General features: G+C 35.9%; 1 protein-coding gene across 2 annotated transcripts; it reads left to right on the top strand.

Annotated features, from left to right (window-relative positions):
• Window positions 1-326: 326 nt before the first annotated feature.
• On the top strand, window positions 327-27,031 carry LOC114755282 (uncharacterized protein At3g06530). 2 transcript variants are annotated; one of them, XM_028944145.1, is made up of 39 exons: window positions 327-692; window positions 1,054-1,267; window positions 1,381-1,476; window positions 1,575-1,692; window positions 1,774-1,947; window positions 3,455-3,625; window positions 4,346-4,401; window positions 4,495-4,584; window positions 4,672-4,820; window positions 9,189-9,271; window positions 9,359-9,487; window positions 9,617-9,691; window positions 11,457-11,625; window positions 12,670-12,809; window positions 12,942-13,034; window positions 14,767-14,944; window positions 15,120-15,214; window positions 15,310-15,459; window positions 15,563-15,719; window positions 16,491-16,624; window positions 16,855-16,936; window positions 17,026-17,188; window positions 17,918-17,993; window positions 18,158-18,331; window positions 18,414-18,479; window positions 18,560-18,664; window positions 18,811-18,900; window positions 19,493-19,686; window positions 19,769-19,973; window positions 20,078-20,260; window positions 21,073-21,168; window positions 21,256-21,323; window positions 21,411-21,735; window positions 22,826-23,041; window positions 23,655-24,329; window positions 24,427-24,830; window positions 25,243-25,489; window positions 25,988-26,149; window positions 26,654-27,031. In XM_028944145.1, exons 1-39 carry the CDS (start codon window positions 533-535, stop codon window positions 26,882-26,884), a joined length of 6,393 nt encoding a protein of 2,130 aa, XP_028799978.1. In that variant the 5' UTR covers window positions 327-532; the 3' UTR covers window positions 26,885-27,031. The 2 variants fall into 2 exon arrangements, with proteins under 2 accessions (XP_028799978.1, XP_028799979.1); XM_028944146.1 differs by lacking the exon at window positions 9,617-9,691.

Genomic DNA, 27,031 nt, shown 5'->3' with positions numbered 1-27,031 from the left:
TTTAGCAGACCATTTTGGGATTATGAAATTCAAGTGGTATTTTCCTGTCTTTTTTCCAATTTTATAACTCTATTTCTCCAATTTTTTAAATCAACCTCATTAAAATTTTTCTTTCCTTCTCCCGTAATTTCTTGACACGAAACCCAGGGTAAAGAGGGGGAAAAAAACTTGGGATTAATATATTTAGTTTTCACATGCATAAATAATTGCTGGCAAAATGAACAAGAAAATATTGTACCAAAAAAACAAAAAATGAGAAACCGAGCTAAAACCCTAGACTAGAACCTTTACACGGTTACTCTTGCTTTCATACTAGCCCCCAGCGTCAACGGGAGACAAAACCTCGCTTTTCTTCTGTGCCCATCTGTCTAGCTCCGTATCCCTGTGCTTGCAGCTAGAGCTTGGGAGGTTGTCTCACCACCGCCGTTGGACTCGCCGCCAGAGCTTGCTGTCGCCATCGTCGTATGCTTCAGTCCCATCAGGTTTCGCTGTCGTCTCCTTTCTGTGAACTAACCGCTCAAACACTCCAACAATGGCGAACTCGATAGCTGCACAATTAGAAGTTATCAAATCCTTCGTACATGTCGATTCTCAGCCTTTGAAGAGGCCGTTTACCAGGCCTTCTCTTTTGTTTGATCCCAAGGAAGCGGCAGATATTGATATTGAAACCATATGGAGTATTGGGATTCAAGGTAACTGCATAGCATGAAGTGATTTGATATTTTCCAATTTGAAGATACAAACAAACGTACATACATATAGGTAGATATTCACTCAATGCGGGTCCAAGTAAAATTGCTTTGTCACAATTAATGTCTTAATAAATACTATTAGCTGCCTCTGAGCTCGTTTCTCTTGCGACCTCTCTTTGTTAAGTTCTTTGTTTTCATTCCTCTGTAAATAGTCCCAAGTAACATGCTGTGTCATAGATATTATGTAATGGCTAAGTTGAGAATTGAGACCCCACACACACACACACAGTTCGCCATTTTTTTATGTCGTAGAAAGATATGCTTGCAATTGAAGTGACTGTTTTGTGATGTACTATTTCAGGTTTAGAGGTTCTCATAAGCTCTGATGAGCGGTTTCAAAAATTCAAGGATGAATTGTTTAGCCACAGAAGTAAAGAGTTGGATAGAGAGTTGATGGGTATGGAAGAAAACAATCAAATTAATGTCTCAATTAGTTCGTACTTGAGGGTACTTTCGGGATTTTTTCTTCTACCCTCTGCTCTTAAAACCCTTGAGTATCTGATACGTAGATACAAGTAAGTAGTTTGTTTGATAAACTTATGTCTTTGTAAGAATTTTAGGATATTGATAGCCCACTTTTCTGCCATATGTTTTTTGTGATTCTGACATGGTTTACTTGGACTTTCAGAGTTCATGTATATAATACTGAGGACATAATTTTATGTGCTTTGCCTTACCATGACACACATGCATTTGTTCGAATATTACAGATACTCGATACAAGGTTAGAAATTTATGGCATAGCAAATCTATGGTTTTTTTCCTAATCTTTATATTTTATTGATAGGAGTGGGTTATGATATTTCACTATCCTTTTTATAGGAATACTAAGTGGGCGTTTCTTGATGGGGTAAAAGTCTCTGGTGCTCCTCCACCTAGAAGTGTTATAGTGCAGCAGTGTATCTGTGATAAGGGTATTTTAGATGTTTTGTGCGACTATGTGAGTACTCGTTTAATCTTTAATTGATGAATTTAATCACCTTTTGTTGTAATCAAATAACTAGTTAAGCAATGGCTGCAGGCATCTCCAAGAAAGAAGTTTCAACCTTCAAAACATGTGATCAGTTTTTGTACTGCTGTTTTCTTTGAAGTTCTGGGTACTTCTTTGACAGTTAATGATGATATTATTAAGAGGATCCTTCCTTTTGTTGTCTCTGGCCTTCATCCTGGCGTTAAGGGAGCTTTAGATCACAGGGTTTGATCCCTAATTCTTGTTCTTCATTTTTTTCCTTTTTTTTTGAAGTACTTCAGTATCGCTTGTGTGTCAACTTGGTACTTGTATGTTGTACTATTTGACAACGTGCTTTATTTTGGACTGATGTAATCCTTATTTTATGGATCCTTTTTCTATTTGGGGCATTTTCATAGTTGCCACTCTTTTGATTTCAAAAGCAGTTTGGAATATGGATCAAACAGTTGGGTCTATAAAAAAATCAGATTCATTTGTTAATTATCTTCTGAGTTCCTTTCTTGTACCCTGCTGCAACTTGTTTTCCTTGTGGGCAGTTCTTGCCCTTTTTTTTTGGGGGTGGGGGTTGAAAAATGAAGGCCTCTAAGTATTGACGTTCACGTAGTTTAGGGATTCTTTTTATGGGAAGATGATGTAGTTCCCATACTCTGATTATGGGAAGATGATCTTGGTTCCTAGATTCTGTTTGTGGGAAGATGATGGAATACTTTGATCTTAGACTGTTGTTTCATGTACTTCTATAGTTGAGACACCCGCAACTGTTTGGTCAGTCTGCCCTCCCCTATGGCTTAGACTGTGTGGCATAAGGTTATTTGCTATCTTCAATTTTTATGGGTCTATAGATTAACTTTTTCCTAGATTTTACTGATTCATTTTGGAGGCTTTGGAAGTATGATGACAAGGTCTTTTAAATATTTGGAATATTTTTTGAAATAATAAAATCAAAATCAGGCATATCGTTGTCCCCATCACCTGTGTTTTTGGATATTCTGTTTTGTCACAGTTAAATACCATTTTGCTTTCTAAAGGGTCTAAAACCGTAACTTCTTCCTATACCCCACCTTATCTTTGCTACTTGAACTAGCCTTAGGTTGCTTAAATACTAGAATCTTTGCTGAGCATATGTCCGCACCTCATTTATTGTTGGGTAGGATTGTCTGTTGGACTTATTTGTTGCACTTTGTTGGTATTTTATTGATGCTTAGTTACCTCCTTCTTTGGTAATATCATGTTAGATTTGTGCATTATCTGGCCTCTCCCAATATTTTTTTATAAAATTATTTGAACCCTTCATCCTACTTAAGAGGAATCAAGTTCTTTCACCGAAATTCTTGTTAAGCTTGCTGTCAGTTCATTCCTTTCTCCAGTAATACATATCTTGACATATGAGTTGGCTTTCAACAGTTCAGCCTTTTGAAGTTTCCATTAGTCATTAGCCTCAAATTCTAAAAGATTCTATTATATTGCTAGCTTTTTCTCCCCTTTTTGGCAGAAAAGAAAAGAAGAAATGCTAATATAGAGAGAGATGAGTTAACCTCCTTAAATACAGGGCAAAAAATATAAATGAAGTAACTTAAAAATATAAAATCGATGGCCAATGAATTGTTTTCTATCATTTTAAGGCTAAATAAAATTTTTTTAATTGCATTAGTGCTTGGGTTGCTTAACTTTTGACATATTCTAGTGTCCTGGCTACCTCTAATGTATAGTTTATTTCCTTGGGAATATATAGGCTGCTTCTTTTATGATCATTGGATTGCTAGTAAAAAAAGCTGCATTGGCTCCTAAGCTTCTAAATAGCTTGATGCGTTCAGTTGCTGAGGTTGCTTGTGAGGCGGCAAAAGGATCGACTGAACTCCAGTGGTTTCGTTTATCCCTTATTGTTTTGATCAACCTTGTTCAGGTACTTTTGTTCTTATATGCATTAGTCTTTATTTGCAATACACAAGTGCGCACGCGCTCGCACACGCACACACATATTAAAGCATCGTATAATATGAATTTTCATGTTTTAGTGATGTTTCCGTATCTTGGCATTCTAAAATGTTTACAGTATTTTTTTTTAATATTCCAACAAAATTATTTTTCTGTAGAGGAAAATCTTGCAAGACAATTTGTTCAGTAAAGAAGGTTACTTAGCTAATGAGGTTTCCTAATTCTACATAATGGGCTTGTATATCATCATCATCATCACTACTAGTACTACTATTTTTTTTCCCCTTGCCCACCAGCAAGTAGAGGAAGATCGTACTTTAAAAAGCATAAGGAAAAGTAAAGACACGATGCATATATGAATGGATTAGTTCTGAAGTCTAATCATCTTTAAGCTAATTAATGGTAGTTAATAAATTACATTTTTGTCCTAGCAACTATTAACTCTGATGTGATAAATACTTATTAGGGAAAATGTCTTGTGTATTCTTTTATATGGGTTTTAATTATTCTTATGGCACCTAGCATTTAATGTGATTGAAGTTTCTGGCAAAATGACCTTAAGCAAAATTTTGTGCTTATACTGGTCTATCAGATTGCAAAGCACAGCATTTTTGGGGTTAAACTTTTGTGGTGTGGTGCATACTAGGGTCTTATTTATCCTTACTTTGTTCTTTTGGATTGTTATCAGTCACAAAAGATCGATATTCTTCCAAAGAAGGCCACAGAAGTTTTGAAAGAGATAAGGTATCACTTCATGTTGTCAAAAGTTCTCATAGTTACTCTGCTTTGTTTTTTGTGTCATTCATGATATCTACGTTTTACCTTTTTTGTTTGAAGAAACTTGGCTGGGACGTTATTAGAATTGTCTAAAGAGTTCAATGTTGATAATTTCCTTCTGGTGCTTTTGGATTCCTTAATTGACTTAAGGTTAGGATTTTGACTACTATATTTATTTCATTGGTGCCATGTTGCATAATAGTTTGTGTTTTAACGTTAATTATCATAATTTTGCAGTTGGTCTGATGATTGTTCCCAGCAGGCTTTGATATCTATACTAGAAAAAGTGCCAATACAGAATTATGTTCATCACGTGGTTACTAAGATCCTATCAAGTTGTGTGAAGTTAACGCAAAAAGTTAGCAATTTAAAATTTTCCATGCCAGGTATGTTCTGGATCAACAATTGGTCACTGGGATCCTACTTATGTCATTGAGTGTCAATTTCCCCCTATTTAACTAATCTATTGTCCTATGTCCTGTAAGAGTGAGTTAATATTCATAATAACCATGAAGTTTAAAGCTTCTGTGAGAATTTGCATGCTAAAGTTTCTTTTAAAAGTTGCTATGTCTAAAATTGCTGTTGCAATTTTTGCTTATTATAAAGGAACTTATAAACATAAGATATTGAAATTTTATTATTATTGTTGTTGTTGTTGTTTGGTTTCATTTTAGTTTGTCTTTCTGTTATTGCTTAAGTGGGTGAGAATTTTAGCATTAGCATCAATGTAAAGTATCAAACTGATAAGACTCCTAGTAAGCCAACTTTGATTTACTAGAGGCCAAATAAAAGGAACTTAGTTGAAGTCTGACTTGGTCTTGTTTTATTTTATTTTTGAAATCCTTTTATTTAGGTTTATGGAGTCTGTTAGCAAAATAATAGGACTACTAGGTCAGTCATGGTCCGCCTTGTTATTCAGTTTTCCCATTCTCATCATGATCCTGAGAATGTAGGGATATTCAGTTATTTCATGTTTTTTTCAAGTGTCATTCAACTCTATGAAAATGTTAGCCTCCTTATTAGCTGACATATGAGTGAAATACAATTTGAACTCAATATTTCAGAGATTCTCTTGGGCTATTTTCTCTGCTTATGGTGAGATACTTACTGTGAGGGAGAGATTAGAGTGTTATTCCTTTTCTTTTCTGCCTTGTTAATTTTTCCAGGTATAGCACATGCCCCAAACTGTCAGAAAAGATGCATTTATAATACGTGAAGTGTTATGTAATCATAATCCGTGTAAGTTAAGTAAGGGTAGATAAGTCATTGGAGTTAGACCAGGATTTTTAGTTCTTTCCATATGGAAGTGTTGGTTGGTTGGTTAGTTGGTTACATTTTTCTTCCTTCACATAATACTGATTGTCGCATAAAATCTGCAGCACATTCTTCAAATGGGAGGTGTGGTTTGCAAAAGTAGGGCTGTAGATTAGTATATCATCAAAAAACACTAAAACAAACTTTCTTAAGTAAGGTCTGAAAATAGCATTCATAGCCCCCTGAAATGTAACAGGGGCATTGGTCAAGCCAAATGGCATGACCAGCCATTCATAATCCCTGAATGTTTTTTAAATGCTGTTTTATACACATCTTGAGGCTCCATTCAAATCTGGTGGTAACCAGCCCTTAAGTCAACCTTTGTGAACCACCTAGCCAGACTGAGCTCATCAAACAGGTCTTCCACCAAGGGAATGGGATGCTGGTTTTTTGCAGTTCTTTTATTAAGAGCATGATAGTCTATACACATGCTAGGATCCATACTTCTTAACTAGTACTATAGGTGCTGGGAAAGGAGATGAGCTGTCTTGTAAGACTCTAGTGTGAAGTAACTCAGTAACCATTTTTTCAATAATGTCTTTTTGGGCAGTAGGGTATCTATATGGCTTCACATTAATCGGGTAGTTCCTTCTTGTAAGATAATTGGGTGATTATGGCCCTCCCTTAGAGGTGGCTGCTTCCTAGGTTCTCGAAAAATGTCCTGAAAATCACTCAAAACATATTTGCTTGGGGTAGATAGGCGTCGTCAATTTGTGTAACAGTAAAACATTCCAACTCCCTGTCTTTAATGTGGACTAGTTGTAGCAAAAATTTCTGGGTTTCCTGGAGAAGGTGAGCCTTTGCAGCCTTAGGTTGAATGATCCTCCACGAATTAGGAGGATTTGCCTGAAATTTGCAGATCTGGTTGTCCTTCCAGAAGTACATAATCATCTTTTCATAATCCTAGAAAGCATTTTTTATTACTTTTGAGCCATTTGACCCCGACGACCATGTCATAGGTGTGTAAGTCCGGTATCCAAAAGTGAAATGTGAAGTCTAGCCCTTGCATCTTCCATTTGAAGTCTTTCCAAATACCATGGACTTGTAACTTTCCTCCCCTTGCTACCTGCACATGAGAAGATGGTGCAGGATCAGTCTTCCATCCGAGCCTTTTGGCAAATGACAAATCAAGAAAGTTATGGGTACTCCCATTATCAATTAAAATTTGTATTTGTCTTCTTCTCATATGGCTGTGGAGTCTCATGGAATTTGCATCATCAACCCCTGTGATAGCATGTAGTAAGATCTATGGAACTACTTCATCATCATTGCTATTAGGTTCCTCTTCTGGTTCAGCATTAGCATCTCTGTCATCCCCAATTTCAATAAAGTGGAGTCGGAGTTTCTGCCTCTGGGACATTTATGGTCCCTGGAGAATTTCTTATGGCAATAGAAGCATAGCTTTTTTGTCTATGTTCTGCCTCTTCTTCTGCGGTCAATGCTTTTTGAAGCTTCAGTATGTTTTTAGTGTTCAAAGATTGGGTCTTGGGGGTGACCGCAATACTTCTTTCCATGTTCTAGGCTCAATTTATAGTCGAGACCTCCTTATTCGGTGCAAAGGTGTAACGGGTTGGAGGTGCCACCACATTGACAGATGTTGCATACCAAAGCCCCTCATCTGGCTCTTTCTTGGTGTTTTGTCTATCTGTCATGAGTTCTTGCATGCGTGCAAGACTCTTTGCCTCACGCATGGTTCTGGGCTTAAACATTCGGATTGGGCACGCCAATTCTTCCCTTATTAAATTCAGATATGTGTCGACTAGCTGTGCTTCAAAGAACCCGAAGCTTCAAAGAACCCAACCTTCGCCGACATGAGATCAAATTCCTCATTGAAGTTTACGAGTGTACCCACGTGATGAAGTCACAGAAGGTCGCCTATAAGTGACTTATAGGCCGGTCCGAAGCAGTCCTTAAGAATGTCAACTTACTCCTCCTAGGTTGGTGGATCTGCACCCCACTGTTTCTTATTCGCCAAATGCCATTGAAATGCACGATCATCAAGGTGCAGACTTGCAATCTTGACCTTGGCTTCCGTTGGCATCTCCTCAAGTTTGAAGAACCGTTCGCATTTGAGTATCCACGTCAAGACATTACTGCGTGCGAATTTGGGGAGCTCTATTTTTGGAAACTGAGTTGCACGTTGACGCCCATTTCCATTTCCATTTGGCCGATGCCTATTCCACATCTGTTCTAAGTTGCGAAGGGCCGTATTTACCTCATCGATGTTTCCTCCGTGGTTTGAATCTGCATCGACAGATGAAAGACAGATTCTTGAAGTGTGGTAACGGTGCCTATTTGGTTTTTGACTACTTGAAGCCTCTTGTCCATTATTGGGTCGCTTGCTTTTGATTTTGATTGGGTGGTGACCATAAAGATTCAGGTACGTAGCATAGGTTTGAGTAACGGTGGTTCTGATGCCACTTCGTACATTTCTGTAATTAGAAATGCAGAAAGGAGAAAGAGAGAATCGAGAAGAATAGGAGAGGGTAGAAGGATGGAAGAGAACAGGGAGGTAGGAGAAAATGGGGAACAAAGAGAGATGGGGATAATCCTGACTTCATTAACAATGCACATTACATCTAATTTAGTCCAGAGGGTATCCTTTTATAGAAGGAAAAGGGGAAAAGAAAAATGTAACTAACTAACCAACTAACTAACACTGCCATACGGAAAGAACTAAATATCCTGGTCTAACTCCAATGACTTATCTGCCCTTACTTTACTTAAACGGATTATGATTACATAACATGAAGCTTATCCCCTTTTTTAAATTTATGCCTTTACTTTTCCTGTTGGTTTAAACTGGCCATTGCTAAAAGATTAACTCCTTGTGATCAGGATTTAATAAAGGAGTCCGAAGATAAATAACTCGTGTTGTCCTTCTTTAAGAATATAATAGATCATAATCTTAATACGTACACTGAATAATAAGATAAAGAGAGTCATCTAAGGCCTGTTTGTTTGGAATTTAAGGATGAGATTTTCAAATCATTTAGATATTTTATGATAAGTGATTTGTTTTTAGGGATTTTTTTGAAAAGAAAAAAATTATGTTTGGTTAATGATTATCCTAATAAAATCTGATTTATTTAGTGATTTGTAAATTTTATGCAATCTTTTTGTATCTCCATTTTTATCAATATTCTTGCTCATTTATTGCAGTTGATTATTTCTAGAAGTTACTCAAAAATAACTTTATGAAATAACTGAAAATCTTCTTTTTTTTTTTTGGGGGGGTTAGATTCTAATTTTTTTGAAAGCCTAGACAGACATACTTAGATTTCTTACATCTAAAAAATGCTGGAATAAATGGGGCCTTCATACTTCCTCTTGCTTTATACAGCTTAATACTTTTTTTTTAAAAAAAAAAAAAATAATTGGTCATCTAATTACCATAATTATTGTTTGCTTTCTAATTATCATAATTATTGTTTGCTTAGGAGGATGGGTGAAGAAGATTTTGATTGTTTTCAATAAAAGGTATCCATCCGAGCTACGCAGAGCAGTTAATCAATTCCTTCAGGTCTGGTGATCACCATTCTGTTCTTGCTTCTATGTTTGTACCTGTGCATGTGCATGAAATCTTTAATGCTTTTAACCTGTCTAATAGGATAACAAAGTTCGTTCTAAGAAAGATGGATCAGTGTACAAGATTTTATGTAAGATACTAGATGGGAATCTAGATTCATCACTCAATATGTCAGATTCCAAAATTTGGCTGGCCTTGCATCATCCTAAGGTATTATCTATTGACATTCTGTCTTGAAACACGAGGTTTTTTCTAATACTTCAACCGTCATTGATATGTTGGCAAGCTATTTTCTGTCATTGAATAAGCAACGTTAGAATCATTTTTGATGTGGCACAGGCTGACGTTCGATGTGCTATGTTGGCTGATTTAAATTCATCTGGCATTCTAAAATCTAAGGAAGTTGTTTCAGAGGTATTAGATCGTGAACTGTATCTCCTTTCTCTTGTCAATATTAATCTTCCAAGTTTATTATGCATGTACAGAGACCACATCTTACCTTGTTACTTGCATGGTTCTCCATTTAATTTTCTTTACTTCAGTTCAGTAAAAGTTAAAAGCTTTTCATTCTTGTTTGTTAAAAGCTAAAACAAAGCTTCAGTTAAGTTTTGTTGCCTGTTGTCTGATATGGGCTGATCATAATGAATAATGAGATGTGTCTGAGAGCCCTTTTTAAATTTGGCTTTTTGCATGACATAGTCGGTGGTAATGTATATGCTGAATTACCATCAATGGCTCATCATTTGTTAAGGCTGGGCGTGCATGTGTTGGGTTGGTTTTGACCTCCCTGGGATGACCTGACCTGGTGCCTAATTAGGTTGGGCTGGATGAGCATCGGACCAGGATTGGCTTGGTACCAGAAAGTTTTAATAAAATGATCAAAAAATTGTAAAGACAATTTCATTTACTGATAAAAAATATGATTACTTTCACACAGAATATATTTTCTTGGAAAATAATGACAATGATTTTGTCAAAAGTAACACTTTTTAAAATTATGAATACTTATCAATCATCAATATCAATTACACCGTGTTTACATGATATTGTTTAAAAAATCAATTTAAAGTTTTAAGTTAAATTGACGATTAAAATCGTAAAAAGTCTTCATAACAATCATAAAATCAATTTCTTACATGAGATGTATCAAGAAAAACGATTTTATAAAGTAATCAATATTTATAGAAAAGTAACAATGTATTGGCCCGAGCAATACAAATAGAATTGCTACATCGACTAATGGATTAGGTTACCTTTTGTCTGTCCCTATGAAAAGTGACGGGCAAACAAGCTTTTGAAAGAATCCTTCTTTGATATCTTAACGCAAACTAAATTTCAGCAAACGGCTTGCAGTCCCTGAGGCTTTAACGGAATTTAAAAAGTTTGCCCAGGGAATTGGGCAAAAGCAAATCTTACTGAAGAATTCAACTAGATGATTAATCTGTGCCTAATGTATTAGCAATGTAATGAAATTGAGATCTGAAGTATTTTTTTAAACAAAATAAGCTGCTTTTGGAAGTTCCTCTTGTTTGCAGTTTGGATAAGGCTTTTGATAGGGTCCTTTACTAGTCAACAGAGAATTAACACAGAAGTATACGAAGTGTTATGAAATAACACTAGATAATACTCTTTCGTTCAACATGAAAGTGATATTAATCCATAATACAATAACTAACACTTAAACAACAACATTAAAACTAGATTAAAATGGATTCCGTGACAGGAGCTAGCATATCAGAGGCTGGCCCTCGCCCTCTTTCCATTTTTTCAAACGCTTATGCTTTTAGCCCCCAGGTAACCCACAAATAGGTCTGTTATTTTCTCTTCTCACTCCCTCAGGTCATTATTCCTTGTCAGAAGTATATGGTCAGTTATTTGTTGAAATTTCCTACTCAGTTTTTCCAGCCACCTTATGATCCTTTACTTTTCTGGAATAAAATTTAATTGCTGGTTGACTCTCTTCTATCCCTCTCTTTTCTTGATCATCACATTTTTTAAGTGTGTTGTTCACAGCTGGGTGGTGATCCAATTTGCTTGGATCTTGAGTTGACAATATTAGTTGTTCTATGCTTTGAGAAAATATTCATTTATGCTCTCTGTCATTCTGTGCATGTGCATGTGAGATGGATGTCTTTTAGGCCTTCAATGATTTTTTTCATAATATTTTCGTTTTGATCAGAGTCTTGTAGACATTCAAGAGGCCTTATTGAGACAACTCAATGATAAAGACCTGACAGTTGTTCGAGCAGCTTTATCTGTTAATGGACTGCCAGATGTAATAGGTTCTCCTGAGCTTTTTGATGCACTTCAGAAAGTGCTAAGAAGATGCATTGACAAGCTGCTATTGGGTAAGTATGCTATATATTAGAAATTTGACCTCTGTTTCTTAATCTTATATTTTAATAACTTAAGGTTTTCAAACAATAGCATGAAAATTTCAATTTTTCATAGAATACTTGTCAAAAAATGATACATTTTGAGGCAGAGGAAATAAATGGTGAATAGTCATTTCATTTTGATAGAAAAAGAAACTATTAGAGAGGAAGATATGTGTGGCTGGAGAACAAATGATCACATTCCCATGACAGAAGTCCACCTAAATCAGCCTTGATCATAAGCCGAATACCAAGGGAGACAAGAGAGAAAATCTTGTCTTATAAGGTATCTCGAGACAGTAAAACTCTATCAAAGAGTCAGGGGCATGTTCGAATATTAGTTGCCAACACAATTTCATAACTTTCAAGAAAAAAGCAACACGTATGCTTGTTTGGTGAAAGCATGGTTCTGGGCCATTCAAACACTGCACCAAACATATTCTTAAGCATTGTGTTTTTTAAACCCATGCTCACCAAAGCCCTGTGAAAACTTGGCATTTCCTCAGAACTATAGCATCTTTGTCATGACCAAGTCTCTACTGGGTCAGTAGAAAACTGATCAAAATCCTCCAGCTGCACCTAGTTTTTTATTGTGGAAAAATACCAAGCAGATTATTCCTTAGTAGAGATTGTTGAAATGAGGGAGCTGTTTCAACGTTAGTCTCACAAATAAGACAAATAATAAAGGGTTGTGCCTTATGTGTCATTATTATTATATTGCTGTTACCTTTGAGAAGTATATTTCCAGACAAGAACTGCTACCAATATTCACCTTTGGATGAGGTGGAAGATGGCTTCTTGGAAGCATGTGTGGTGAGTTTTTTAAAGCTAAAGTTGCTTGCTTGGATTTTTCCAGTAACAGCTTCTTGAAGTGCTGATATCACAATTTAAAGTTTCACAAGTATTGCATTCCTAAGAGCTGAAGTCTAGTGCAGTAGTGGCAAGGAAATTGAGAATTTTCAGTAGTTGTGTTGTCCATCACGTATGATTTACATATCCTGTTTTCCTTACTTGCAGGTTCAGCTGAAAATGTTAGTTTAACCAGTGATGTTGCTATCAGTTGCCTCAAAATTGCCATCTCATACTGTCATGGTCATACTGATCATATGAAAAGAACAGCTGCCATGATATTTCCATTGCTTCTTGCTCTGCCTCAGGTTCTTTTTGACTTGGACTTGATTTCAGATTTAATAGCTTTCTGCCAACCTGGTGTTTGCCCAAGTTTAAGCTTTGAGATTCTTCCTTGTCTGGTTCATCATCACATTAATCAGTTTCCTTGCATTGCACAGACCCAAAGCTTGAATTTGAAGGCTATGAGACTGGTTAATGAAATAAACTGGCCCCTTTATCAGACTCTTGCTGTTGCACCTGATGGAGAATTGGTACAAGTTATTCATGGGTGATGCAGTTTTCATTATTTTTCTTTGACGTGTTTATCTTATATGAAGTGTAAACCTTTGGTGAAAATGGCAAGTATGATGTTGAGGATTATAATAAAATTGATGATGGATTTTCATCTACCAACCCAAGCTTTTGGAGTAGAAATAGTTGTCATAATGGTATTAAAGCTTCTTTGACCAAGGGGTCAAGAGTTTGATCCCGCATAATTAATTTGTGCACAACCCATGCTAGGTTTCTTTCTGTGTCTAAGCGTCAAGTCCTGTGGGCTTTGTATATGAATGTGTTCGAGATATATTAAAACCATTTCTGGTCGTCTAAGATTTTAGGCTTGGGAGTTGAACTGGTCCATGACATGGTTCCAGAACCTTTATGAACTGGTCAATAATATGATCTTTGCCAATTATATGAACATTGTAGGTTTTGGTATAGCACACCTGTGCTTTATTACCGTCAGGATCCCAAAAGATTTCAGTGGGTGATTGTCATGTTAGAAGAGATCATGACAAAACTATTCTGACTTTCAGCAAACAATTTTAGCTTGGGAGATGAAATTGCCCTTAATATGTTAGAAATTCTATGAAAACCATTTTTGGTCTTTCTCCTAATGGATCTTGGCAACTGTCAAACTGTCATTTCTCGTATTAGTCCAGGTGAACTAAAGAGCCAGTAAATTTATTGTGATTTGTGAGATCCTGTCTCTAGTATCGGAACAAGACTCATAATCATGCACATTTACTTGTAAAGAAATCATTAAATACACAACAGATTACTAATAGTTCCAATCTTCGCTTGCATGTAGATAAATTGGGGGAATTGCATCGGTAAAGGTGTTTTCTTTCCATAAATGTCAGAATTTTTCTCTTTCACATTTTCCTTATTGATACTGTGTTGTTTTCTTGTCCTTGCCAAAACATTTTAACAGGAGCTATATAGACTTGAAAAGTAGCCAGTTACCTTGCGCTTTTGTCGTGATTTATCCTCTTAATAAATTCTTTTGTGGTGATTTATCCTCTTGATAAATTTGAGGCATAGGCTTGGAGGGAGCTTGCTGTTGGACATCATTCTTGTTGCCCCTGGCTGACACTTATCAGAGGAAATTAAAATGAATCATGACTATATAAGATTCTGCCATGATGAAACCATCAGAATAAAATGAAATTGTGGCCAAATGCATTTCCAGTAGTAATTGTTATTTCGAATCCTTTTGGAGGATTTAGTAAGTGCCTTCTCGTAGTTGTGAGTGATTTAATCTAGCAGAGGTGTAGTGGTCTGAACATTTTGAGCTAAGTTGGAAAGTATTTATTTATGGTGAAGAAGAAGCATCTGAATCTTGAACCTAATCATCAGATCTTAAATGTGATTTACTTCTGTACTGCCTATGTGGTTTGTTGGATTTCCTCTTATAATAGAATTGTGTTTTTGATTGCAAAGTAGGCCATCGGCTAGTAAAATCTGACAGGATTCAACTAATACCACTCTTCTAGAAAAAATACCCACGCCAATGTTACTCAGGAGCATAAATATCACTATTTTCATGATAAATGATTTATAATAGGAAAAATGTGCTAGATGGATGAGTTTTAGCACAAGGCCTTTCTGGTATTTTATTTGGAATTGTTATTTGATTTCAGAATTGTTGATCAACGTGATTATGTTTCTGTTGTTTGAAATGAGTTTCCTTTCACATTACTGACTATGAAGATGTAATTGCAGACTGTTTCTGGAAGTTTATCTTCGATTAACCTGAAGACCATCAACATCATGGCTGAGAATTTCAGGATCTACCCTGAAGACCATATTACTTGGTTTGTTGAAAACTGCAGTGATTTGGAATTGTCGAAGACGCTCTTCTTTTTGATGTTATTTCAGGCTCTAGTGTTAAAACCAAGCAGTGAGTTTCTCCCTCACTTTTTCTATGCGCTACTTTATAGTTTCCAATTTTTCTGAAACATTCACTGCTTGTCAACAAGGAGTGTTAAGATTAAGCAAATAACAATATAACATGAGAAGTTAATTGAATGATTTATAGATGCTGAATATGGACTTTTTTTTCGTTTTTGGCTTAGGTGATGACTTTCCTGCAATTTTTGAAAATGTATTTCCTATGTTAAAGGCTGAGTGGGAATCATTAGTGTCTGCAGGCGATTTTATGTTGGAAGAGGTAGAATGAATTTATGATTTTAGTGTATTTATCTAAGTGGTTATCGGACATAAATACTAATTTGTTTTTTGGGTTGGTTGGTGTTTAATTTACAGTTCAATTCTGAAATTCTGGACTGGGACTGCAGTTCAATTCTAAAGTTCTTGGATACTGATCTCAAATCTCTGAATGCAAAACTTATTGTTTGCATATTTTGGAAGTTGGTTGCTGCACTGATGTTAGCAATGCCGTCTGACATTTTACGGGTTTGTAGTTCCTTATTTCATTTTTTGCCTGTGGGGGAGACTGGAGAGTTCTCCGCTGAATTTTCTGTGTGTTTACTTAATTGTAACCATGCCTATGAGACAGGATGATAACGATAAGTGGGTCAGCTGGACTAAGGATCTGTTTGTATGTTTTGCTGCCTCAAAATTCAAGCATGCTTTTCATGAACATCTCCGTTACTTGGTGGCTCAATGCAAGATATCACCTCCCTGCCTCTTATCCAAGTTTTTCACGGAGGAAGGTACTTTTCACTTGATCCTGTTGGAATCATACTTCATGAGCTTGGACAGTAATCTACCAACTGATGCCTTTTGACTTGTTGACATGATTGCTTTCATTTGAATGTTGTGGAATATGAAACTCACTTTTCTTTCGTTTAGGACTTTTCCCCATTTTTGTACCTGAGGAGTAATTGATTGCCTTTAATTACTAGTAATCACTGATTGGTATCTCCACAATTGCTAATTCCTGTAACTTCTGTAGTTGAAAATTAGGTCTTGAATAGAATTGTTTTGGCATGTTCAAATTGGTGATTCCAAAATTTTGAATTACTACTGGGCCTTGATTTGCTGTCACACTGTTCAGTTCCAACTTCTCATTTTTATCTTCTTTTTTCCTGTTTCAAATATTTTTTTGGTTTGACAACTGGTCATCAAGTGGAATCAGTCTAAGCTGCCTTCCACAGACTTAGCAGAGTCTGATTTTTATTTGCATTATGGTTTGACGTATATAAACTTCACTGATTGTTCGTGGATCAATGTCTCTAGAACGCCTTTGCATGTGTATTTAAAATGTCTTTACATACACACCCATTCAAAGCTAATATCTCATTTAGATTCATTCTCTTTAATTTTTTGTGGTGGTTTTTCTGGTTTAGTGAAATCTCTGTTTGGGTTTATTCTCTTGGTTGTTATATATGGTCATGGCTTTTTTAATGCCAATATGGTCATGGTTGTATTCCTGAAAAAATTTTTCATCTAGTTAATCTTTTGCTGGTCTTGTCATTCTGTAGGTGTTCCTGTTGAAGTCCAAGTTGAAAGCCTTCGGTGCTTTGCATTTCTTTGTAGCCTGTCACTAGAAAGATGTCAATTTGAACTTCTAGCTGAGTTTCCTTCAGTTCTGGTTCCATTGGCTAGTGATAACCAGGTATGAGTTTTCCACCATAGTGCCAAACATTTTGAGGTGCTTTTCCTTTTTCTACCCTCCTTTGTTTTTCATTCTGAAAATACATGGTCATCAACAATTGTTTTCTTCCATATTGTAATTTCAGAAGCCTATGACACTTCCACTTGTGCTATTCTTTTTCCGTGTGCTTCTCTCTTGCAACAAAATGGAATTGGCCAAATCGATTAATTTGCATTGTCCGTCTTTTTTAGGATACAAGGATTGCGGCCATGAACTGCATTGATGGGCTATGTGTATTATGGTCTCATCTTGAACGTTCTGGAAGGAGAAATGGTACTGTACCATCAAAATAATTGGATTCTGCCCTACATGTCAAATGTTACCTTGTTATTTTACTAATTTTTTTTAACTGGCGAAAACAGGGAGCAATGCAACATGGAGCCATTTTCTGGGTGAACTTTTGGGGTTGATAGATCAGCAAAAAACACTAATATTGTCTGATGAGAGATTTCTTCCTTCAATGTTTGCATCTATGCTGGGCTCAACCTGTCACAACATCTTGGTACCCCAAAATATTGAGAACAGGTATGATATGGTGCAGATTCGGTAAGAGAGAAATAAGAAAGGAAAATCTTTATTGAACTGTGAGATAAGAATCTAATTTCACAAATTAATAAAGATGAAGGAAAATCTTCATTAGAATGAGTAAGAATTTTAGCTCATAACTAATAAAGCCTTGGAGAATCTCCACTCATAAAACAAATAGTGATTATACAGATGACATTTACATGCATTGACCCTCAATATTTATAAACAGAAAAATAACTATGACTCCTTAAAATTTAGGCTAACACATGATTTAGGAAAATAACAATAAAAATATTTAAAATGAAATATCTGACTCAGTAAATAATCCTAACAGACTCCCCTAGCTCCTAAATTTGTGCTTCACTTCACCTGACCACCAAGACTACTACTAAACCCACTAAAATAAATATTAATGAAATAAAATCTGGTTCACAGATTAGCCGCTCGTTTGGTACTCTATCAAGAGTATTTTTATAATGCTACCATAATTATGTATTTGTCTAATGGGAGGCTGACGGGAGACCGCGGGAGACCAAGTTGGATAGGGTTATTTTGTTTCTCCCTATGGTGATAGGATCTGATCAGCTTTACATTCAATGTATAATGCATTGTTGGTCATTTTTCTTTTTCTTATCAAATAATTGGTCGAACTTGCTAATTTTGTTAAATAATTGGTTGAATTTGCTAATTTTCATTTTCCGTCTGTGCCTGAATTTTTCCTTTCAGATTTGATCAGCCTACAAGGGAAAAAATTCTTGGCTTCATTTTGGGTTCTGCTTTGAAACTTTCAAACTATGGCAAGGTCTGCTGTCTTTTCTAAACTGTTTCCTTCTCTGCTTTTACATGTAAGATTTGTGTTCTTGATCAAACTTCCATATCTTCAAAAAATTTTTTTACTATCATGCGTATTGCTTTCACATAATCTTAGAAAGGACGTTTATATTTGTACCGTGGTGCTTCTTGCAGCTGAAGATTTTATCCTTGCTCAAGGGAATTGGAAAGGGCATTGTGTGTGTTAAAGAAGTTGTGTCTCTGTTGTCCTTGCTCTTGCATAGGCGGAATCAGTGCTTTAATGTGCTAGATGAGTTCTCTCAGAAATTGTCAAGCATTGAAATTGAAATGCTATGCCTATTACTTGAAGTAAGTATATCCAGTTGTTTTTGGCTGAGGGCATCTTTCCAATATAGGATTTGAAGTGTACTAATTTCTACTATTGTGGTAGAGTTGTGTTATGTCCTCTTCCTCGGGGGGAAATGATTTTGAAGGTCATTTATTGACAGCTTTGCGGGTAAGCAATATAGTATTTCTACGTTAGGTCGTTTTGTCATCTTTGATGTGCTTACACGCTCTGGCTGCTGTCTTGGCCAGTTGGATTCTACTAGTTCTGGTCACCCTGCCTATGTACAGCCCTGTTTAACCATTCTAAGGAAACTAAGTCGTCAATTCTATGGGGGATTGAAGAATGAAGTAAAGGTATCAGGGGACCCATTTCCTTTCCAAATGATATCATTCCCTTCATAATAACTTGATCAATTTAGGCCCATGTTAAAGCAGATCACATTTGTTCTCCTCGCTTGATGCATTAAATTTCTGACAATGAACTTTCTTATTTTTTACAGGAGCATTTGTTTCATGAGCTTCTGTTTCTGTGCTGTAATGCTAATGGTGAAGTACAAAGTTCTGCCAGAGAGGCCATATTGCGCATAGATGTAAGTTCCTTTCTCATATTTTTTAATTTTACGGATCTTCTGTTCAATTTAGTGCATCTTTTATTATCTGTTGGTTAGTGTGTTGTATCTATTTTGCTGTTGCTTGCCAGTATGATGCAGAACAGTTTATGGGAGCATCTGACATTCAAATAATGAACTCAAGTGGTTGCCAAAGAGACGTTTTTTTCCTGATGGACAATATTTTTGCAGAATTTAAGAACTTAAGTTTTATGCCTGTGCCATAAGATGTATAATCAGTTTGGTAAATTGGAATCAATGGTATCCTGGTTTGCATGCACAGAAATGCTCATTTGTGCGTGCATTATGAAGTATGATTACAAGAACGTACACATTTTTAATGTGGGTTTATTTGAAAATGGGGACTTTTTTCTTTTAAAACTGTTCTATAGCCAGCAGTGATTTGAGGGAGCATGTGGTTAATATTATAAATATTTAGGTACTAGGTTCCCTTTTTAATGTAGTGTTATAATTCTTCAGCTTATCCATTTCACCTTCTAAATTATAGAAGTTCTGTAGGAGAATAAGTGAAAGATTAACTGGTGGTCAATGGTTTTATCTCTTGGAATTGCAGATTAGTTTCTCAACATTTGGCGACATGCTTGATATCATACTTGAAAGGGGAAGTTGCATAAATATCTCAGAATCCAAGAAGAAAAAGAAACTAAGTGTGCATGCAGGGGATAACATATTTAGAAGGGAGAAATCTTTCTATATCCTTAGTTCTCTTCTTGATGTTTTATTATTGAAGAAAGACATAACGAAGAGGTTAGAAGATAATTGCTATTTCTGGATCAACAAAATAAATAGCATATTTGATTGTGCTAACTATTAACTTTGATGGCTGCAGGCATATGCTCATAAGCCCCTTATTTAAGCTTCTTAGTAGGATTCTTTCTGAGGAGTGGTTGAATGATGCTCTTTTCCAGGAGAAGGGCTTGACCCAGCCTTCATTAAGTGAGGCCAACCGTAATGCCATATGTCATGTTCAACAGACTTTGTTGATAATCCTTGAGGATATAATCACATCCCTTGGTAGCACTGCTCCGTTGAAGGTTCATTTTTATTCTAGATGCTTGAAATTTCAAGATATCTTACAGGTTATTTGGTGAACTTGCTTTTGCCTAATTCAAATTTATTTTGCTATTTTTGTTCTCAGGAAAATATAACAAATGAAATTAACTTCAATGTCCTGATAGTGTGCGCCCATTCTTCAAAGGATGTAGTCACCCGTAACCATGTATTTTCTCTGCTTTCTGCTGTTGCGAAAGCTTTTCCTGAAGAAGTTTTTGGGCATATACTTGATATTGTTGCTGTTGTTGGAGAATCAACTATCACACAGGTTTGTTAATATATGATTAAAGCAGCTTTGAAAGTTGGAGTAACAGTGATGAGTGTGCTTGTATTTTGGTTACCTCTTTAAAATTGATTATATAAGCGATACAGGGGACGGGAGAATCATAGATTGAATTTTTGGTATTCTATATCTTTAAATTATAAGCCAGATTATAAGCGATACTTGATATTAAGGACATTTTATTAGAATTGATTGAGGTGGGGGAAGTTTGAGCCTGATAGAAAAGGCCTGTCCAATGCCAAAATTCTTTCCTCCATTTTTTGTTTTCCTTTTACTAAAACCTTCATATCAGATTTATTATAGCCAATATGAGAGTGGGGGGTCTTAATTGTAAGGAGAGAGACACTATCACGGAATAGGATGACAAAAAAGATGACATGTTTTGCCTAATTATATCAAAACAACGTACATTTTCTAAAATTATACGCAAATAATTGAGTAAAATTTAAAGACACGTTTTAGATGGATTGATTTCTCAGTATTCTATTTCTTCAAATACATTGTATTTTCACTGACACAACTGAACAGTGCGGACATGCAGTAAGGGCTTTCAAATATGTTTATATGATAACATACTCAGATGGGTGAGGCTAGGGTTTGGATCTTATAAAAAGTGTATGCTTGGCCTGTTCAATATATGGATCCTTCAGGCTCATATATCATTTTTATTTTTCATTTCATTTCATTTGATTTGATTTTATTTTTTTTGGTTTGTTTGGATTGGGTGGGTTTTGCGCCATGATCTGGTCTAGTTCAATATATCATCTGTATTCTCACTATTTGGCTATTATCTGTAGATTGACGGTCATTCAAAGCATGTTTTTGAGGATCTTATATCTGCCATTGTTCCTTGTTGGCTGTCTAAGACTGACGATGTTAAAGCATTACTGAAGGTAGTTATTCCTTGATACATGTTGGTTCCAAATGAATGGAAGCAATTCTAAGCATATCAATATTTTAATATTGTTTTCTCCCTACAGATTTTCATGGATACGTTGCCCGAAGTTGTTGAGCATAGAAGATTGTCAACTGTATTATACTTGTTAAGGTAAAGTACTTTTTATGCTATACTTCACTTTTATTAACTTTGTTTATCCGTTCACGAGCTACATGTAACCATGCTCCAACTTTACAGAACTTTGGGTGAGGATAAAAGCTTTGCTTCATTGCTTGTCCTGCTTTTCCATTCATTAGTTTCAAGGGAACAAACTACTTTGCTTAATATCAAGGCTCTGGATGCATTGACATTTTATACAAGAGAGTGGGAGTATAAACTTGCGGTGCAGATATGTGAACAATACACAAGTCCGACGTGGGTTCCTGCTTTAGTTATGCTGCTTCAACAATTGGGAAATGAACCTCTAGAGTTGTTTCTTGCAATGCAGTTTACTTTGCACAAATTGCAAGATCCAGAATTTTTATTCAAAATGGAATCAGGGGAGGATGCAGATATCATTCAGGTATAATTCCGTATGTTTTCATGATTTTGAACTCCTCAAGTCTTCAAGTACCTGACTTTATTAATGGCATAAGCAACTAGCAAGGGCATTCAATGTCTTTCCATTTCAGAGAGGGTACGCTTTATAAGGTTCATATCCTACCTAGTGGATCCTATAAGTGCCATTGCATTGTACAGCATAGGACAGGTTTGGCAAGGTGGCGCCTTTCTATATACATGCATTCCTTTCCAACCAAATCTGCCAGGATTTTGAACACCGTAGTGCCACAAAACCCCCCCCCCTGCCAGACACTTTTAAATAAATTGATGTAAGATGCTTTGAAGTCTCAGGGATAAAAATGCCAATGAAAGAAATATAAACTGATCGTTACATGGTAAATCCATAGCCTTGTGGTGAATAGAAAACTGAGATAAAGCATCTCCAATTCACACATATCGTGGGACAGTTTTTTGAGGTTTGCAATCCTGTCACCTGTCATTAATGTTAATCCTGTGTCTATTACGCCTTATTATTGTCTGGGGGATATTTTCCACCTAGTTAGTTAATCTCCCAAAACTACAGGCAAGAGCTGCTACCATCCAACTTGAATGAAATTGGCTTTCTAAAAAGAACTATATTCCTGACATGTCTCATGAGAGGTATTGCATTTTTGGCATTACTTCTGCCATGGTCTTAGTTGTGCTTTGGAATACCTGATTCCATAAAGTGTTGTACCCTAACATGGCCTTCAAAATTCAACTTCCTAGATTGAAGAAAGCTCCTCACAGTTCTCTCAATCCTATGCGTTGGCATATATTATAAGTCTCCTGATGATATTTTAAGGGTCTGCTATTGTTTAGGCAAGTGACTCGCATAATCCTTGGCTGATGCAAATTTTCAACTTTGAGCATAATAATTGCTCATTATTTGACTGTGTATTCAATTTGTTTCATTATTCTTATAGTCTTCTTGCTGAGATGCTCATTCTAGTCTTGTTGTAATAGTTTTCCAAGCTAAACATGTGTATTCATGCTGCTGCTTTTTATAGTTGAATAGTACTGTTTGTTGCCAAAATTGATTTCCTCAAAAGTAGACTGTTTTGACATTGCAGAAGGGACTTGGAGAGCTTATGGAGCAGATTGTTTTTCTCTTGCAACATGTACTTTCAAAAAAGAAACAACTGAAGTTTCCTGTTCTTCTGAGAAAAGAGTTGAAAGAAGCTTTGCGTGCTGCTGGGAGAAATATAACCTTGGCCATGAGACCATCAGCGTACTTTAGCAGCATAATTAAGTTGCTTCGTCATGAAGATAAGGATGTTGCTGAAATGGTAATTTCTTAGACTTGCGTGATGCATTAAAATGTTACCCCTTAGGACCATGTACGATAGATACTTCAAAAAAGTTAATATACCCATATCAGTTACATTTCTGGTATGATACATGTATTGTATCTCATGTTACATGCGATCTATTTTGAAGCTACCAATATCAGTTACATTTCTGATATGATACATGTATTGTATCTCATGTTGCATGCAATATATTTTGAGCTTATATTGACTTCCCCCCTTTGAAATGCTTCAAAATAACTCAAAAACTTAATTTTGTTGTTAATATCACTTTATTGCTTTGGAAATACATATTTAAAACAATTATTTTTATGTTATTCTTTTGTGTGTTAATTTTTTTTTAAATATATGCATAATTATATATGCATGTTTCTTGCGCCCATAGCCTAAAATTTTGAACTTCATCATGTTTAATATATCATATTGTATCGCACTCAATGCGTGTACCCATAATTGCGTAGCTTTAAGAAGTTTTTCCCTAAGTAGTTGGGTAGGCACAGCATATATTTCCTGTTTCTTATGTAATTCATGCAATGATGAACAATGTGAGATGAGGAATGGTTATTCAATAATTACATAATTTGTGTTGCAGGCTCTTGGGCTTTTGTGTGAGACTGCAAGAAATCATAAAGTTGTTAGTTCAAAGAGTAAAGAAAATAAAACTCGATGTTCCAATCCATCTTTTCCTTGGCTTAATATGAACGAGAGTGATCAAAAGTCATTTGATAAGATGTGCTTGGAAATTGTTCGGGTACTTGATGATCCAGCTGAGGGTTCAAGTACATCGATGAAAGTGGCAGCAGTGTCTGCATTAGAAGTTTTGGCCAACAGCTTTCCTTCTAATAATTTAATCTTCGTTCTGTGCCTTAGATCCATTGCAAGATGCATCAGTTGGTGCAACTTGGTTGTGGCCTCTAGTTGCCTTAGAACAACTGCTGCCTTGGTCAATGTTGTAGGTCCAAAGGCTCTAGCAGAGCTTCCTCACTTAATGGAAAATATGATGAGGGTTTCTTCTGAACTGTTCTCTAATTCAGATACAAAACCCCAAAGTATGGAGCCTGTTTCCCCAGTCTCTAAAGACTTGTATTTGTTGTCTGTTCTCATCACTCTGGAGGTAGTTGTGGACAAGCTTGGTGGATTTCTAAACCCTTATCTATCAAGTATAATAGATCTTCTGGTACTTCATCCTGAATATGTTTCTGGAAGGGACACAAAGTTGCAATCTAGAGCTAGTGGACTTCGCAAGCTCCTTGCGGAGAGAATCCCTGTAAGGCTTTGTTATTTTATAGTAACGTATAACATTTGTATGAAATCAACATTTTGGTGTTCTCTTTTTATTTAGAAAGCTTTTATTTTTGATACAGGTTCGACTTGCCCTGCCACCGTTATTAAACGTTTACCCTGCTTCTCTTAATGCTGGGGATAAAAGCTTAGAAATTATGTTTGACATGTTGGCAACCTTGGTTGGTACCATGGACAGGCCATCTATTGTTGCTTTCCATGGAAAGATTTTTGACCTTTGCCTGCTTGCCCTTGATATTCGTCATCAGAGTCCTGTTTCTGTCCATAATGTTGATGCAGTAGAAAGAAGTGTGATCAATGCAATGATTGCTCTGACTATGAAACTCACCGAGAGCATGTTTAAACCTCTATTCATAAAGAGTATTGAGTGGGCAGAATCTGATGTGGGTGAAGCTGCATCTGTGGGTAGTACTGATAGGGCGATATCCTTCTATGGCATGGTAAATAAACTTGCAGAGAGCCATCGGTAAGTCAATATCTGTGTATTTCAGTTGGTATTCTTTTCAAAAGTGCTTCTTTCTTACTAGCTTGATCTCCAGAGACTTTGTTGAGGCATTCTCTCTTGAATTATTGGGTTTGTAATATTTCACTTTTTTAAAGAATAGAACTTTTTTTTTTAATTTAGAGTGAAGCAGTTTTATGTTATGTGTATAAAGGTCCTTGCATATTATACAATCTAATAATAGTGGCTGGCAGTTGAGTTACTACAAACTTAATCTGAAAATGATATTATTATATCCATAATTTGTTTTCAGTGAGAAGTCTTGGCTCATTTGAATTATGCTTATATAAGTAACTTGAGCAAACACGATCATTTTTCTTAAGGTCGTGATTGAAGTTTGCTTCATCATTTCTTCACTGCTGTGCCATGTGTGTAGGTCGTTGTTTGTTCCTTATTTCAAACACTTGCTTGGTAGCTGTGTTCACCATCTTGGCAATGCCGGAGATGTAAAACTTCTGAGTCGAAAGAACAAGAAGGCCAAGACTCAGGATGATGACAGCACAAAGGGAAGCATTGTTTCTATCAAAAGCTGGCATCTTAGGAAGCTAGTCTTGTCGTGTTTACACAAATGTTTTCTCTATGATACTGGATCCACCAAGTTTCTTGACTCTTCAAACTTTCAGGTGAGCCAATTCTTTTACACTGCCACCATTATGCCATATCTTAGTTGTCATGAACTATTGTACATATCTCTGACATTTAAGTATGGATTATTTCTTTAAAATGTTTTGATTAGTTTGCGGTCATATCTTCACAATGCTTCAGGAGCTGAGTTCTGCATCACATGCCTGTCTTGAACTTCCTTTTCCTAGAAGATAAACACTTCATTTGATTCAATTAATGGAGAACTTTGATATTTACAGATTAGAGGAGCACTGAATGATTATGAATATGTAGGGTATAAATGACATTTTACATCCACAAAATCACTGTTTAGTTCCATTCCCTTTTTCATCAAGGGATTCCCAGTGATTAGGATTCTATTCTGTACTTTTGAACTTTCCAAATTATCTTTATTCTTGTTCCTGTTGCTGCCTTGAATGAAGTTCATTCAAAGACTGATCCTCTTTCAATAATGTTCTTGTTTGTACATTCCTTCACCTAAATTATGGTTGTTGCAGATGCTATTGAAACCCATTGTTTCACAACTAGTCATAGAACCACCCGCTTCGTTGGACGACACCCCGAGTGTGCAGGAAGTTGATGACCTACTGGTTGTATGCATTGGACAAATGGCCGTCACCGCTGGAAATGACCTCTTGTGGAAACCCTTGAATCATGAGGTAAATATCTAGATTTTTACTACTGAGGGAGATTTTTCTTTTGGGCATTCCCAGTCATATAGTGGTAAGCTGTAAAAAGTTGTACTACCTCCAGTCCTTAAATAAGATTCAGCTGACTAATTTGGAAGTTAAATAAATTACTTTAAAGTATTCATATTTATTGTTTTTCTCCAAACTAATTTACTCAACTTCTAAACTGATATATAATCTAGTAATACACAAATATTTTAGGGAGATAATGTAACATATAATTAATTTATTTAGCTTCTTTAATCTCTTTAAATGAGTCAATTAGATTTTATATTGAGGACCAGATATAGTATTATCTAAATTTTAGTTTTCATGCATGATCTTTATGTTGGCTCAAAAAAAAAGGGGGTCTTTATCACCTTTTTTCTGCATTCTGAACTCTGGCCAGAATGTATCTTTTGTTTTTAAATCTCTTTTGATGGCTGCGGAGTCTTCAACAGCTAATTCAGAGATCATGCCTTGTTTGTTTCGCAGGTATTGATGCAGACACGGAGTGAGAAACTGCGAGCAAGAATGTTGGGCCTGAGAATAGTTAAATATCTAGTGGAGAATCTGAAAGAAGAGTATCTTGTTTTCTTGGCTGAAACAATCCCCTTCCTTGGAGAATTGCTCGAGGATGTTGAGCCTTGTGTTAAATCTCTTGCCCAGGAAATTCTCAAGGAAATGGAGTCCATGAGTGGGGAAAGTCTTAGGCAATACTTATAATGATGTAAATTAAGGTAGTTAATACGATGATACTGAGAAAATTTTGAGGAAGTTAGAGACGTCTCATTAAATTTGTGATTTAGGTGATTATATTAATAGAAATGTTCTTTTTTGTCAATGAAAGCTTTTATATTTCCCTCCTTGGTA

This window comes from Neltuma alba, unplaced genomic scaffold (genome assembly GCF_004799145.2).
Source record: "Neltuma alba isolate B1F8T4 unplaced genomic scaffold, ASM479914v2 tig00010247_pilon, whole genome shotgun sequence".
NCBI classification, from domain to species: Eukaryota; Viridiplantae; Streptophyta; class Magnoliopsida; order Fabales; family Fabaceae; genus Neltuma; species Neltuma alba.
This window is presented reverse-complemented; position numbering and strand designations above follow the sequence as displayed.